Here is a 15760-nt window from a genome sequence, read left to right on the forward strand (position 1 = left end):
AGAGACTTTAATTTGAGAAAAAATCTGTCTGTCATATTCATTTTATTTAAGTAGCTGTGTTTGCATAGTGTTAGAAATGTTGTTAATGTTAATGGCTGTTACATTCCCAATCCAACACGTTCTCATTCCCAAAGCTAATATTTTACGCTAGGTGACAAATTGTCAACCTATTACGCTTCCCTAAATGATGAGATTGGAAAAAACGAGGAAACATGAGAACCGTTTGGAATCAATCTACATGTGTTTGTTCATTTTACTTAAATCTCTTTGGAAAACATTATTTAACGTCATTAAAGTTAAGGTTAGGGACAAAGTTAGGGTTAGAGCTGGAATACATGGCTGGAACGTGTATTACTGCGGGACCATCATTCTACTGGATTTCACCCCTAACCAGGTGCATAGCATAAGAACGCGGAAGGTCACCTTTGGCGTTCCTCAGGAACGCCGCGGGATGTTACAAATCGTCGGGATGTTACGCCTCGGGAGTGAGAACGGGCTGACCAATCTCATGTTTTAAAGGTGAGATGTTCAGTTCATGGGTTTGGTTAGGGTGGGTGGGGGTTGGGAAGTGTTTTTTTTTTTCTTTCTCTTTAGCAACTGTTGTGTAACTGAAGACTTCAGTGCTTTATTTTGTCATTTTTATTGTATTTTTTGTACATAAAAGGGAGCCTTTGTTTGAATAAATTCAGTCCTTCAAAAGAGAATTTATCTTTATTTCCAGCAAGTTGATTGTGACAAAATCTTGATTTTACCTTAAAGAAATCAGCTTTTTGCAAAACCAAAGTTTTTGTTTGTGGATTTTAAGGAATAAAATAGATTTTTATGACGTGTTATTAAGTACGTTTGAATCAGAACATAAGAAACCAATTTTCAATTATGTATAAGTAGAAATTGTATTTTATTACACTGACTAAAAAGTAGAAGTTGAACAAATTTCCTTGTAAAAAAAATGTGAGTGCTTCAATTAACTAAGTCAAAAGAACAAATGTACTTGGAACTCACTCAAACTATCAGGTTTTACCAAAGTGAAAAATCTCTGGAAAAATAAATATTTTTGACTTATTTTAAATACAAATTTACACTTTCAGTCAAATTTGAATAGTCTGAGTAAAACTAACACATTTAGCTGTAATAAATTAGAGTAATTCGGTTCAAAGTACATTTTTTCAGTGTAAAATGAAGCAACATGCAGCCATTTTTGATCAATTTTTAAAAAATTAAAAACTAAGCTTTGATGTTTAGAGGCATTTAAGCTCTCAGATGTGTCTCCCTACTTTCTAATTAGATTCGTTAACAAGCGAGCTATGAGGCATTTTGATGGCATGGGGGTGGGGCGGGTGGGGGGGCTGTACCTACAGATACACAATTGCGTGCATGGACACACACATGACTGCACACACATATACAAGCAGATGAGCGGAGGGAGGGCTTTCAATAATCTTTGAAAAGCTAATATTTTCTTTCTGTTCACTTAGCCTCATGCTGATAATTGCCACTGGGTGCTGATAACTATTCATGTGTACATGATACTGACTGCATACTAATTCTGCAGGTGCAAGGTTGGCACTACGTCGAGAAAAAGAGGGGAAGGGGACAAATTCTCCTCGCAATTCTACACTCAGTCGCTACAACGATTTAACAAACTTCCTCTTTGGCTCGTTAAAGGTTTTATTAGATGAAGGAGGAAGAAACAGCAAACTGTGCCAAAGCTTTACTTGTTTGTTGTCTTAATATACTGCGAGCAAGTGTGGATCTGCAGCTGTATTTTTAATACACCTCTTCAGACAAACCTTGTTTCATCCAGAAAAACACTGAAGACATTGCTTTCATTGTCTTTCATAATTCACATTTTCAAAATACAGTCTACTGCGAAAATTCAACTCTAGTTTCTGATGTTATTAAATAAGAAGACGTCGTTTCAATGAAAACTACATCTTTTAAGAATTTGGTTAGCTATGCTGAAAAACTGCATTATATATAAGCATTTTGAACTCTTCTGAATATTTGTTTTGAACAGTTCCAAGCGAGAAGGCCAGTGTTATTTATGGTTCTAGCTTATTGAGGGTATAAAAGGTTTAAGTTCTGACTTTCAGCCTTTTCAGTACACATATACATATACATACTCCTGGGGGTGAAACTGTGGGCTACAAGTCCTGTATTGCTCACCCAGTATGGATTTAACCAACCTACATGCCCCTTGAAGCAGTTTGCTGGAGAACTGAACTGAGACATATATTACCGAGGCTTTTACAGCTGCATTTCTACCATACATTTTATTGCACATATGTGACTCAGCACAGGAAAAGCTGGGCAAAGACACAGAAAGACAAAAAAACCTCAATTGTGCACATAAGCAAGCAAGTAATGACAGAGTCAAGAACAACAGGACATTCCACTATTTCCAGTGTTTGTTGTCTTAACTTCATTGTCTGCGAATACAACCCCATTTCCAAAGGAAATTTGTCAGGCTGTGTGAAATCAATTAAACTGGTACACCTCTCCAAACAACATCTCAAAAATGTAATTTACGGAACATTTTCTGGTGCATAAACACACTATTTTGCACCAGATCTTTGGCCAGCAAATCACTTGGCTATGATGTGAAAACTGCTCGGCACAGCCACATTATTGGTAACAGCAATGCCCCCCCTCAGTGATGATGCTGACTTTACCAACTTTAGCCTAATAACGCTCTTTTGGCTGATGGTTATTTTTAGTTTTTATACGTTTTTATGAGTTTAATAATGTACAAACATGATGCAGGTGAATATTTCTCTACTTGCATGTTTACTGAGTGCATTTAACCCATCTGGAGCGCAGAATGGACAAACTTTGGACAAATTGCCCAAAATGCGTTGACAGAGACATTTCATGGATTTTGAGTCATTCTGCGCTCCAGATGGGTTAATTGCGTTAAAGATTTTAATCGCGTTAATCGTGATGATGGATTAATCCACGCGTTAACGTTGACAGCCCTGATAGAAAATAAACAAAGATAGACAAGTTCCATATCACTATGGAACTTTTACATTTTAGGAAGCAAGTACACCATAAATAACAGTTTTGGACTTTAACACTGTTTTCGGATGTTGTGTCACATAAACCGATGCCAGGAACCCCCATTAAACTGATTCTTTTATATTTTTTGTCTTTTATTTGTTAAGCCTAAAGAGGACTGCTCACCAAAAACAGAAAATTCACTGAAAGCTCCTTAATGCATGTTCAGTGCACTGATACTACAAGTCAAATTTTATGATCCGCTACAGTATAAGAATGTAATTTGATGCACAGTGTTTTCTAAAAGTCTCAAGTCAAAGATAACTGGACCAAATCAAACAAATACTCCAACATGTTGGGGGGAAAAGAGGAAATTTCAACAAGTCACTTTTAACAGATGCCCTGTTTCAGCGCTACTCTCTTTTTCATTACAGGAATCAATATTACTAATTCAGACTCGGCCATGGCTGGAAGCCGGTCTGCTGAAACCATGCGAAATCATTAAGCTGCATTAGCTAGCTCTCAAAACCACACTGGTACAATGGTAAGCTTTTATTCTATAAAGCTGGGATAATTAATTCAAAGCTGGTACAGTGTAGACTGTGTGAATACGACAAGGAATTGCAACAACACGCACGCACGCACACAATGCTGTCTTTTACACACACAAACACATTAAAATACTGTACAAAGTAAACATGCACAGACACATTCAAAGACAGGCTCATACAAAGACAATACGCGCAAGAAGGGACTTTAATGTGCACGAACGACAATGTGTGGATGCATGCAAATACAGTGAACTGTGTGATGATTAACAAATACAGAAAAATACTAAAAAGTGCACACTCACACAGACACGCGCACGCTCTTTTAGCTGGAAGCTATGTTACATATTCATAAATGCAGTATTATATGACATCTCTCTCTTGCCTCCAACCCCTTCCCTAAAAATAGACAAGAGCTTTACTCTGCGTGAAAGACAAACCTTGACGTCTTGAAATGTGGTCTGCACAAGTGAGACGTGTGTCGGATTTGACACGTTAATGTTGCAATTACAATGTGCTGAAACATTTAGCCGTGAACTCGTGGTAGCCAGTGTTTGAATAAAGAGAGTTGAGAGCTTTGATGTGAGTTTTAATGTCAATATAGATACACTTTTACAAAATCAGTATCAAAGGTTTGATTTTTTTTTTTTTAATACTGAATATTGAGGTGTCAGAGACAGCTGGTATGTCAGCCACTTGAAAAGTGAGTTGTATCGCTGCAGCTGCCTACACATATTCTGCATAGAAAAATATGGATCGCTTGGAGATATGACGAAGGCAGACTAAGAAACTAAAATGAAAAGAAAATCTGCAAGAGTGAATAAAAGAATAATACAAAGTATTACTACCCTTCGCATTGCCAAGCGTTAACAGAAAGTCCAGCGAAGTGAAAATATTTGAAACACTTAGAAAAATATGATGTTTAAAAGCATCTTCTCCTGCAATTTTCACTTTTCCAGTCTGATGTCTTTGATATTGTGTCTGACAGCCAGCATAACAAAAGAGCAAATGGAAAGAGAGCAATTCATTCACTCTAACATCAATGAGGGGACAAACAGACATAGAAAGGGGCTGATAAAAACCAGGATAACGGAGAACAATTTTTATGAGGAATAGATAGAAAGAATGACAGATCAAAATAGAGGGAAAAAAAGGATAATAGGTAGACATTATGGGACAATACCACAGCCAATTACAGAAAAGAAAAGCTGAGGTGACACCATGACCTCGCAAAACGAGCACCGACTGACAGAGTTGTGGTGACGACTTGAGAATGAGTGTGTATTTGTGTCTGCTGATGAGGTAAGGGTGTAGATCGGCCGGGTTTAGTCAGGTTTCGCTTGACAGAGTGAATGAAAAATTGCTGTCTTAAAAAATATATTTAGCCTTTGCTTCTTTTAAATCTCCTGTGCAGAGACATTTAAACTCACACTTTATTAGGCAGAACTTGCAGGTACAGGGGTTGGACCTCTGACTACCTTAATTCCTTGTGGCATACGTTCAACAAAGTTGGAAACATTCCTCAGAGACTTTGGTCCATGCTGAACTGACATCATCATCATCAGTGGATGTTCATCATGTGAATGTCCTGCTCCACCGCATCCCAAAGGTGCTCTACAGGATTGAGATCTGGTGACTGTGGAGGTCATTTAAATGCAACTGCCATTTGATTGGCTGAGTAAATAGTTGTGTTAATGAGCAGCTGAACAGGTGCACTTAATAAAGTGGCCAGTTAGAGTATGTAGCTCTATAATCAAAGGAGATGGATTACACGCTTTATTGAGATAAAATTACATACTGTTGCTTTATGACTTGAATATGAGTCAATATTTTGACACAATGTAATTTAAAAACTTCAGTGTAAGGTTGATTCTTTTACAGACTCTTGTGGATGAGTTTTGTCCTTTAGCTGATGACAAAATTACTGTTATCAAACACATAACACTGCTCCTCAAAGATGAAACAGGCATGCTCTGTGGTAGCTAATTATAGTGTGTGACTTAGTGTTGTTGCAAAACAGGTGAGTGTAAACAGCTTTCGCAGAATTCATAGAAATACATTTGTGGAAAGCTCACCTTTAGAGCTTGATGCTGATATACATATTTGTTTTGGCAAGAGAAATTTTGCCAAATTTGTTGAAGTTATTGTGAAGAATTTCAGCACAGTAAAGCACATCCCTTCACTTCTAATCAAAACTGAATTATAGCAGCAAACATCAATCATGCTGTTCAGATTTAGCACCTTCTGTGTTATTATGTGGCAGAACGTCTGAGTTGAGAAAACAGTTACCAAAAAAGTTTTCTGATGCTCTGCAATATTAGGATTATATCCCTATATATATATATATATATACACATGTATGTATGTATGTCTGTGTATGTATATAGCGGTCCATGCTGAAATGTGGCTGAACCTTACTAAGTGCTTTGGATTTTAATCTGTCAGGGAAAATTAATTCAGTTCTCCACCTTATAGTTTTTCTTTCCTATATTCTAATCACCCGTTAAATGAATGCACTTCATTAATTTGCCAAACAAGAAACAAATTGTCCATCTCACTTGGGAGGCACAACAGAGTGCCATCCAGCATTTCTTATGTTTTTATTTAGTTAACTGTGAGAAACTGAGATGTGTGCCTGCCTCTTGTTCCACAGGAATATAACCTTTGCAATAATTCTCCTCCTGGAGGGAGCGAGTATGTAATTAGTTCTCTTTGTTTGTCTGTCTATCTGTTTGTTAGTAGTCTAGCATCCACAGTATTCAAGATATCATTTTCAATTTTTGTGTGATGCTAGATGTGGTGGAGGTGTGGCTCAGCTGCAGAGGAAGGGTGGTGCAGTGAGCTCAAGGTGCAGTGCCAGGTGTGTGGAATGTACCTAATGAGCTCTCCCTCTCTTCCTTTGTAAAATATAGTGAAACTGGGGCTGAAAGAAGAGGGCACATTGGAGCACGTCCGGAAAGCTGCACGTGTGGGTGCCGAAACAAACAAAAACAAACTGACAAGACGTGTGTTCTCTCAATAAAGAGCAATAAACCTCAACAGTGGGTCCGTCTGTGGTCCTTTTTCACAGTAGACAACAGCAACAACTCAAGATCATTTAGGAGAAAATCAGGTCAAGGTCAACCACATGCGAAAAATCTGTAAATTACCCACAATTCTTTATGGATCATCTTTAAACTACACAATAATATGCTAGACTTCGGGGAACATGAATACCTAACGGTTGGCTGAGCAGCTGATTTTGACCTTCATTGTTAGCACTTAAGGTCAAAGCTGAGTTAAAAAAAAAATGCATGCAGCCATATTGAGTAAATATACTGCGATTATTGCTTTGCAACAATTCCACTAATAAAAAACACCACCTGTATCTACTTGGGTCGGCTCTGCTTGACTCGACTCGGTTTTTAGAGTTTTACATTAGGTGATAGTACCTGGTACCAGATCCTTTTTTACCTACTCGGCTGGGGTTCCCAGTGATGCGATCCGAAAATGTGACGTGAACAGACGTCATGACTCATGAGATTAGCTCTCACGAAAATCAAAACAAAAATGTTTTTTTGAAACCTGGCAACAAGGGAAATGGCTGCACAAAAGCATCATCGCGGTCCTCAAGTCTGACAAAAGCCATACAAATCTAGCAGCAGGCCTTGATATCACCATATTGTATTGTTTAAAAAAAAAAGGCTGACGTTTAATTTAAACAATGGTAATGTGTGTGGCACATACCTGTATTCTTCCCGGGTGAAGACAGGGATAACAGAGGGCTGAAGGACTGTGATCTCTACCAGAGTGGTATTCTTCTTTACAGGCTCACCATGATCGTAGGCCACCACCACCAGCTGTCAAACAAATATAGACAAAACCAGAACATCACCACGCCATTGATACCCACGCCCCTGCAAGACTGCAAGATGGCTGTCTGATGCCGCCGCCGCTCTCATTTACGCTCGCTAAATGAGATGTAGCTAATGCGTGACAGCCCCGCAATAAACCAGAATAAATGTGTACTTTTCTCTTCCTGCACATGATTCAGATGGGATTTGAAGAACAGAGAGGGTGTGTGTCCCACTGGTGTGCTTGAGTTTTCCTGCCTCGGCTTTTATTCTTCATTTAATTGGGGGGCTAACTGCTGTTAACCAGGCCCAAAGGATTCCTAATGAGGGCCAACCTTAAATATCAACACACTGAAATATTGTGTTTCCTTCGTCTCCTTTAGTCAGGTGAACGCTACAGCCCATGCATCCTGTTTAATATTCATACAGTAACTAGTGTTTTAAATAGGAAACCGCTACATGCATAAATAACTCTTTAGCAGTTGTAACTTGGGACGTGATAGTTAAGTGGCTTGCTGATTCTCATCACAACTATTTTTTCCTTCCGACTGAGGATTCCAATTGGTTACTTTGCACAATTGCTTACGCACGCTGAATTGCCCACCAAATTCGTTTTTTTTATGCTGTGGTGTCTTTAGGCAAGCGAGTTGGGTAGTAATTAGCTACACATCATTTAAACCGTCTTTACTGTGTACGAGTACATTAGACAAGGTTTATCTCAGTCATAAGCCAAATATTGTACTCAGTTTTGGACTGGTTCATTTTGTTTGAGTTATTGGAGCAAACAAGGTAGAATTAGTCCCTTGAGCGATATCTTCAGAGGATGCTGGATCCTTGTTGTGTTAATTAAAGCCCAATGAAAAGATGAAATTAGCAAGGCCCATTGAGGAATGCAGCTGGGAGAAGGTAGATTTGAAACTAATAAGCTACTGCAGTATATTTTGTAGAGTGGATAGGGAATTGTTCAGAGTCCCCTGTTCATAAGTACTACATGCAAGCAAATCAAATCTGAAATTAGTAATCTAATCATTCTGACTTATTTTGTATGATGTCGTTCCACGCCTCCACCTACTGAATACCAGAATCCAGACGATAAAGCAAAAAGAAGGTCATCAGAATAAATCTTCTCAAGTTATGATGTATTAAATAACAATCGCTGTTATGTAAGATGATGCAATTAAACACTCACTACGAAATGGTTACCTTTAATGAAATATAGGCATTATCGAGTAGGACCGAGTGGGTCGTGACTTCACAAATGTAAAAACCTGGTTGCAAATTTCAAGGTTTTAATTAAAAATACTGCAAAAGACTTGTAATGATGGGTCTGATGTAGCAGCAGTACAGTTACATCCATAATTTGAAGATGAAGATGCAATATTTGTAGTTTTGCCTTGCTGATGAAGATGAGTCATCTTCATCGTGTTTTACCAAAAAAAAGAAAGAAAAATAGATTTTTAAAAAAAGACGTCTGTGCACACTTACGCTGAACTTCATGTTCGGCTCCTCGTTCAGGTTTACTCTGGTAACCACATGTCCGGTCTGTTCTTCTACGCCAAATATACTGGCTGAGTATGGATACGCCTCCTGGTCCACCTTATAACGCACTAAACCTGCTGGAGTACCCTATGATGACAACAGAATAATACCCATTTTAACCATTAAAATAAAAAATAAAAAACTTGAAGTAGATTCAACATAAAACTATAGGATGAAATGCCTCATGCATGGTTTCAGGAAAACCATTTCTTTTTTTCTAATGTCTTCTGAACTGTAATTAAATAGTATGGTGATGGCTGTGTAATGAGTTTTGCAGTATTTAATATCTAAAGCAATTAGCAGGGATCCAAATGTTAAGTCTCTATATAGAAATAATTGTGAGCGTTCTAAGACATATCATTACTTTAAATAAATGTGGTTCGAATGGTCATCAATTAACCTCTTAACTGTTGCTGATAATGAGCAGCCATAAGTTACTATGACTGATTTGACACAAAATGTCAGGAAATACATACATTTACATTGTAATATCTACATATTTTAAGCAAATACTCCGTATTCGTTAATGAGCAAAAGATTCAACAGTGAGGAAAAAAATAGCTGTGGAGGAAAGATAAACACACCAACAAATTAAACTCCGCGTTTAAACTTTTCCTTGAACTTTAAAAATACACACTGACAATGTAATAAAACTGGTGCTTTTGCTAGTTTATTTTCGGAAATTGTAATATGTGACAGAAGCAGTTCATTTATATCTTCTTTAAAAAAAAAACGTTTTCACTATAATCCTTACATATATTGTCTGTGTTTTTACGCTTGATGTAATGGTTTGAGGGACAACATTTACAGCAACAAAAGTTGTTCCTTTGGCTAAAAGTCACACAGTATATCTGCCCTCTGTTTATTCTCAGGGGACGAAAGGTTCTTGCTACATGTCTTGCTTGTCATACAGACTTTACTCACTTTATCTCCCATAAGGCTGTAAATCCACCAGCGAAAAAACAACAATGACAAGTCCGCTAAGGTCATATTTTCACACGGAAACGCTGAAAGAGTAGTGGCAACGAGGGAAGTTAAAGAGAAACTCCAGCATGTAAGGCTCAAAGCGTGAGACAAATTAGATATTTTTAATTATGTAAACAGCCATTTTTCAATCCAGCCATCAGACGCTCTAAATTGAGTTCACTTTTGCAGAAGCGCTGCTGTTGCGAGCAGTATTTCAGCAACTGTCTACATCGATGTAACACTTCCTTGCATAACAGCTCAGAGTGAGTCAGCAAAACCCGATGCTGATAAATTCTTGAAAGTATTTTTACTTTCGAGGTATACTTTAGATCTGGAGGGTATAAATGGAAATTACACAGAGATATATGAATATTATAGGCTCCGGCGCTCAAACAAGGTGCTATTTAGTACCTTTGTTGAGCACTGGGGAGGTCCTTTATAGCATATAGCCTGGACTTTATAATGTTGTTCTTGACCCAAGAGAATCTCTCATGCTTAAATCTAAAGTGTGAACCAATTCAGCTGACACAGGAAGCAGCATGCGCAACAGTGAAAGGAAAGCGGTGCTTTAAAGAGGCTTATGTGACAACACTGCTGGTGTAGAAGATCCTGCATGAAGAAGGAGGAGGGAAAAATAAGCTCATGGCATCTTGAGCAGTAATGCAAAATAAAAGCACTCCCAGTGCTTTTTCATAAACACCTGTTTTGTGAATAAAATGCAAACGCATCAGCTGGTTTATTTTTGTTTTTCTAATATTTTTAAAAAAAAGTGATTTTCCCAGTGTCGCTGCATGATTCAATGAAGCCTCGTGAGGTATTCTCACATACTACCGATTATGAGAATTCTGTACGAGCATGTTATCACCTTATTAACCTACAATTACATAAATCAGACTCACATAAAACAGCTAAACCTCATTTTACAACAACCAGAATAAAGCAGTCTACATAACAAGGATGCTCAGCATTAAATGTTCTCTTGAGATTTCACCTTGTGACACACTGAGGTATAAAAAAAAAAAATACTCCACTAGAGAAAGAAGTGAAAATGCATTAAAAACACACCTACACACATATACACACTGACTGAAGACAAGCACCATTATCTTGCATCATTCCAGTACACAATTTGAGGAACAGGCTGTGAAACAGTTTGATTGAATAGCTGCATCTGATAATGCTCACCGCAGGGTCAGAGTCATTGGCCATCACTGTGGTTACGATGGTTCCCTTGACAGCATTAGGGGCAACCATGCCTCGGTACACTGACTGGCTGAATACTGGAGAAAAGTCATTCATGTCCTGGAGAGAGATTTAACACAAACACAGAGACGGTACGGCATTAGCATTTTTAAAATGCACTGCACCAAGCTGGTTTTCGTTTCCTTGAAGTTCCTGAAATGTTGGAAATTTTAATAACAGCAAATTACTGTAGCAGTTTCCTCATAGGTTTGGGAATATATGTATACATATATATATATATATGAAAAGTAGTGCATATAATCTATTGCTTATGCTGAGTTTATTTTACTTCTTGGGCTTGGATTTCAATTTATCTCTGAATAGAACAAATGCTGTAGTGAGTAGAATAAATGGGGTGTTCATGAAAACCTGTGGGGCTTTAATCACAGCAGGCGTCAGCAGTACTAGAAAACATCAGCAAGGGTGAAAGTGAGGACACCACAAAACAATTGTGCTTTTAATTTTCCATTGGCTGGTTAAATGATGGATTTTAAAACTTTCTTTCACAGTTGTCAAACTCAAAAAAACTCAACAAAACAAAAACACACTATGTAAACTAAATGTTGTATAAAGCACAGAAATTGTCAGCTTATTTCTCCATAACTCTAAAGTTTCTGATCTCGGAACCTCAACTCCATAGATTGCATAGATTCATATGCTAATGTCTGGTATAGTCACTGAGTGTCAGAGACAACAGGATCAGAAATAGTAAACTCCATCCTGTGTCTAGCAGCACCACAGGAAAGAAAAACAAAGCAGGAAGACATTGTGCTGTTTTAGCTGTGTAAAATGAAGATGCTGCGATGCTGTGATGCGTTTCCTTGATTACAAATAATGGCATCTACTACTCTAATAGCAGCCATGCTCTGAACAGAAGTTCAAGGTCAAGCAATCAAATAGACGAGCAAGTAGAAGTTTAAGATGAATTTGAATGTGGTGGATGTACATCTGTTGTTGTGTATAGTCATCCTAAAGTATGGTGAGATGACACACAACTGTGAACTATGTATGAATGTATGAAAGACAGGATTTTACCACATACTGTATATAAGAGACTGATGTAGTCAAGGCTAAAGGCAGGAAGTCAGGACTGTTTAAGACCAAATGTACAGTTTTACTCTTTGACACTTTGCTCAAATTCCTGAAATTTCATAGTAGATGCAACATTGGGTGAAATGATTGTACACTATACATCAGCAACGACAAGAACTGGGTGCACAAGTTTGAACTTATTTTTGGATTTTCTCTAATTCACACAGGGTCAAAAGTATACATATAGGCTTGCATTTATATATACACGCCTACTAATGTTTGGTTAAATGTCCCTTTGCATATTGCTTTGGTAGCCATCAACAACCTTTTGGCATAACCCTGTCTAGATACTTGATCACTCTTCGTGTTAGAATTCATTCAAATTGGTTGGTTTCCTGGCACAGATACTGTTTTTAAGAACAGTCCACAAATTTTTAAAAGGGTTGAGGTTGGAGCTTTGTGTCCAGTTACATGTTCGCCTGCTTTATCCATTCCAAAACCAGTTCTGAAGTGTGTTTGGGATCACCGTCCTGCTGGAACACCCAACTGTCCAAGTTTCAACTGTCATCTGTTTTGTAATAGGGACTTCTTTCTCGTTCGTCACTTTGTTTTTCCATGGTGATGTAAAACTTGTTTCACTGTGGACAATCACACTGGTGTTTCCAGCAGTTTTCAGATCATTTAGGCTTGAGCATTATATGCCTCTGAATAGAGTAGTGTGCGATCATGATCACTAGCAAGAGGTTAATAGGACTGGACCTTGTCAGGTCAAAAGTCATTGTAAAACCTTCAGCACACTTATTATTAAAAGAGTAAAGAGTAATTGTATGTATATTTCCTCACCCATTCATTCAAATCACTGAATTGAATGAGTGGGTGTTCCAGGTGTTCCACTCACTTCCATGGCCACCGGTCTATAAAATCAAGAAATCACACCGTACAAAATCACACTTCTCTGGCAATCTGACGGATGAGTCTGGGTTCAGTAGTTGCCAGGAGAGCGGTACTTGTCTTACTGCACTGTGCCAAGTGTACAGTTTGGTGGAGGGGGGATTATGGTGTGGGGTTGTTTTTCAGGAGTTGAGCTCAGGCCCTTAGTTCCAGTCAAATTAACTCTCAATGCTTCAACAATAAATGCAAGCATTTTGGACGAGTTCATGCTCCTAACTTTGTGGGAACAGTTTGGGAACCTCAACCCAATAGAATACTTTTAGGATAATTTACAGCAGAGACTGTGACACAGGCCTTCTCGTCCAACATCAGTGTCAAACCTTGGAAATACCTTGGAAGAATGGTCAAAAATTCCCATAAATACTTTTCCTAAACAATGTGGAAAGCCTTCCCAAAAGAGTTGATGCTATTATAGTTGCAAAGGATGTGCCAACATTATATTAAAGCTTATGAATTAAAATACGTGATGTCACTCAAGTTTTTATGCATGTGATGGCAGACGAGTGAAAACCTTTGGCAAAACAATATATTTGAGCCTATATGTATACTGTTTTACACTGAGTGTATCCACCCACAGCAGTCCACCATGTGCTTCTTCTGGTATATTGTAGCACCCCCTGTTTCATCACCAATTGGTTTGTAAACCCCTGTTTTGTATGATTATGAGCATCACTGTGTTGCTTTTGGAGCCAGAAGTGACCGTATTTGGACGAGAGGGTGGAATGCTAAGTATCTGCTAACACTAGCAAATGTGATTAGCAAGTTGCATCCATAGACTTTATGGGTGCATTGCACAGACACAGATACCTGCTAATAAGAGCATAAAAATAAAATACCCAACTTTTACTCACCAAAACTGGAAGACAGACTTCTTGGGAGGTCTGTTAGTATAATAATTAATCACACAGTAAACCATATTATTTGTCAAATATTTACATTAAAAATGGTCCAAAGCCACCAATACTTTAGTTATTTGAGCTAGTAGGTACTGCCACCCATCTATGACTTAAAGCAGCCTTGCTCCAATAAATGTAAGACTTAATATGATTTAAACCGATGGGTTTAAAAAGAATTCCTCCCACATATCTGATTTAAAAGGAAATGCAGTTTTTGGTGCTTTTTTCAGCCCACTCTACACCAAACAGATGTTGCAACAATCTTTTCTAGGGCTGCCAATGCCACTTGGATGGTAAGTTAGCAGTTATGTCCACCAATTTGTACTTGCCATTTTACAATGTAGACCACACTATATTTTCACACGCTGGTTCTGCTGCTACATCACAATGCCAGTTTACTTTTCTTCAAACTAAAGACACTTTACTAAAAGAGCAGCAAATTTCACCCATCTTTCTGTCCACACAGAGAAACTAGCTTGTAGACACATACCCACGCACTCACCATTATTCTGACTGTAACGGAGGCTAGTCCAGGAGGCATGTTTCCCTTTGTGTCCAGGGCCTCTACAGTGAACGTGTATGCGGGCTCTGACTCAGCCAAAGCCTCGAAGTCCAGAACCTTGAGAACTGAAAGCTCGCCTGTTCTGGAGTCGATGTGGAACAGCTGAGTGATGTCCTGGTCCGAGCCTTCGGTTCTGATTCGGTAAGTAAGGTTGGAGTTGAGGTCAGCGTCTATCGCCTACAGAGAAAATGGAAAGAAGAGCAATATCACTGCAATGTGAATTTCTAATACTTGTCAGTAGGACAAGAATCCACCAATACCTGCTCGTAACACACTATAATAGTTTAAATGGTAAATGGCCTGTATTTATATAGCGCTTTACTAGTCCCTAAGGACCCCAAAGCACTTTACATATCCAGACATCCACCCATTCACACACACATTCACACACTGGTGATGGCAAGCTACATAGTAGCCACAGCCACCCTGGGGCGCACTGACAGAGGCGAGGCTGCCGAACACTGGCGCCACCGGGCCCTCTGACCACCACCAGTAGGCAACGGGTGAAGTGTCTTAGATCTGTGTTGTGTTGTTGTCAGAAATGCCTGTGGTAGTCACCTTTAAATTACAGCTGGTGGTCCATGTCTTATGTTACCGTTTGCAATAATTCTAAAGTGTAGCTGTGCAGCTTTAGTTCACATTCTGCTGCAGTGTGCAGCGTGTCTGCAAGTGTTATCAAACTATAAATGTTCTATCACTGCATGCAGCATAAATATAATTTTCAATAAATTGTGCACAAATAACTTTAAACTAGTCCCATAGACTGACATCATTGGGAATTTTTAAGATAAAGGGATTTATTAAGAACATTAAACATATATTAGCTTGATCTGTATATAAAATAAATGCAAACCAGCTGTTTCAATTTGTGTCTTTGCTAAGGAATGCTAAGATTTGATAAAAAAATGTTCTTCTAAACCTCTACAGTGCTATAAAGATTTAAATGATAACACTAATACTGAGAACACAAGAAAAAGTGATGTTTTAATTAAGAAACACAAACATATAAGCTGTGATTGCTCTCAGAAATACACTGAAAACAAACAGAAAAAAAACAATTGTTCTGGGAAATTATCGTTCGTTAGATCAATGGCTGGTGGGGCAATACAAACAATTAACGCACACATAAAAACAGCATAAGCAATATAGAACAGTTCCTTTAGGAATCCATTCATTTGTTTAAAGACTTGTGGG

At 38.3% G+C, this 15760-nt stretch overlaps 1 protein-coding gene across 1 annotated transcript in view; it reads right to left on the reverse strand.

Moving 5' to 3' along the window:
- LOC116329820 (protocadherin-15-like) overlaps positions 1-15760 on the reverse strand; it is a 209712-nt gene that overhangs the window by 67940 nt on the left and 126012 nt on the right. Inside the window, exons 23-26 of the mRNA XM_039616856.1 lie at positions 14507-14743; positions 11069-11185; positions 8864-9004; positions 7272-7384 (exon numbers count right to left, since the gene is read on the reverse strand). Of these exons, the coding sequence (XP_039472790.1) occupies positions 7272-7384; positions 8864-9004; positions 11069-11185; positions 14507-14743 (608 nt within the window). The remainder of the gene's footprint in view (positions 1-7271; positions 7385-8863; positions 9005-11068; positions 11186-14506; positions 14744-15760) is intronic.

The sequence above is a fragment of the Oreochromis aureus genome, linkage group 8 (genome assembly GCF_013358895.1).
Source record: "Oreochromis aureus strain Israel breed Guangdong linkage group 8, ZZ_aureus, whole genome shotgun sequence".
Classification (NCBI taxonomy): domain Eukaryota; kingdom Metazoa; phylum Chordata; class Actinopteri; order Cichliformes; family Cichlidae; genus Oreochromis; species Oreochromis aureus.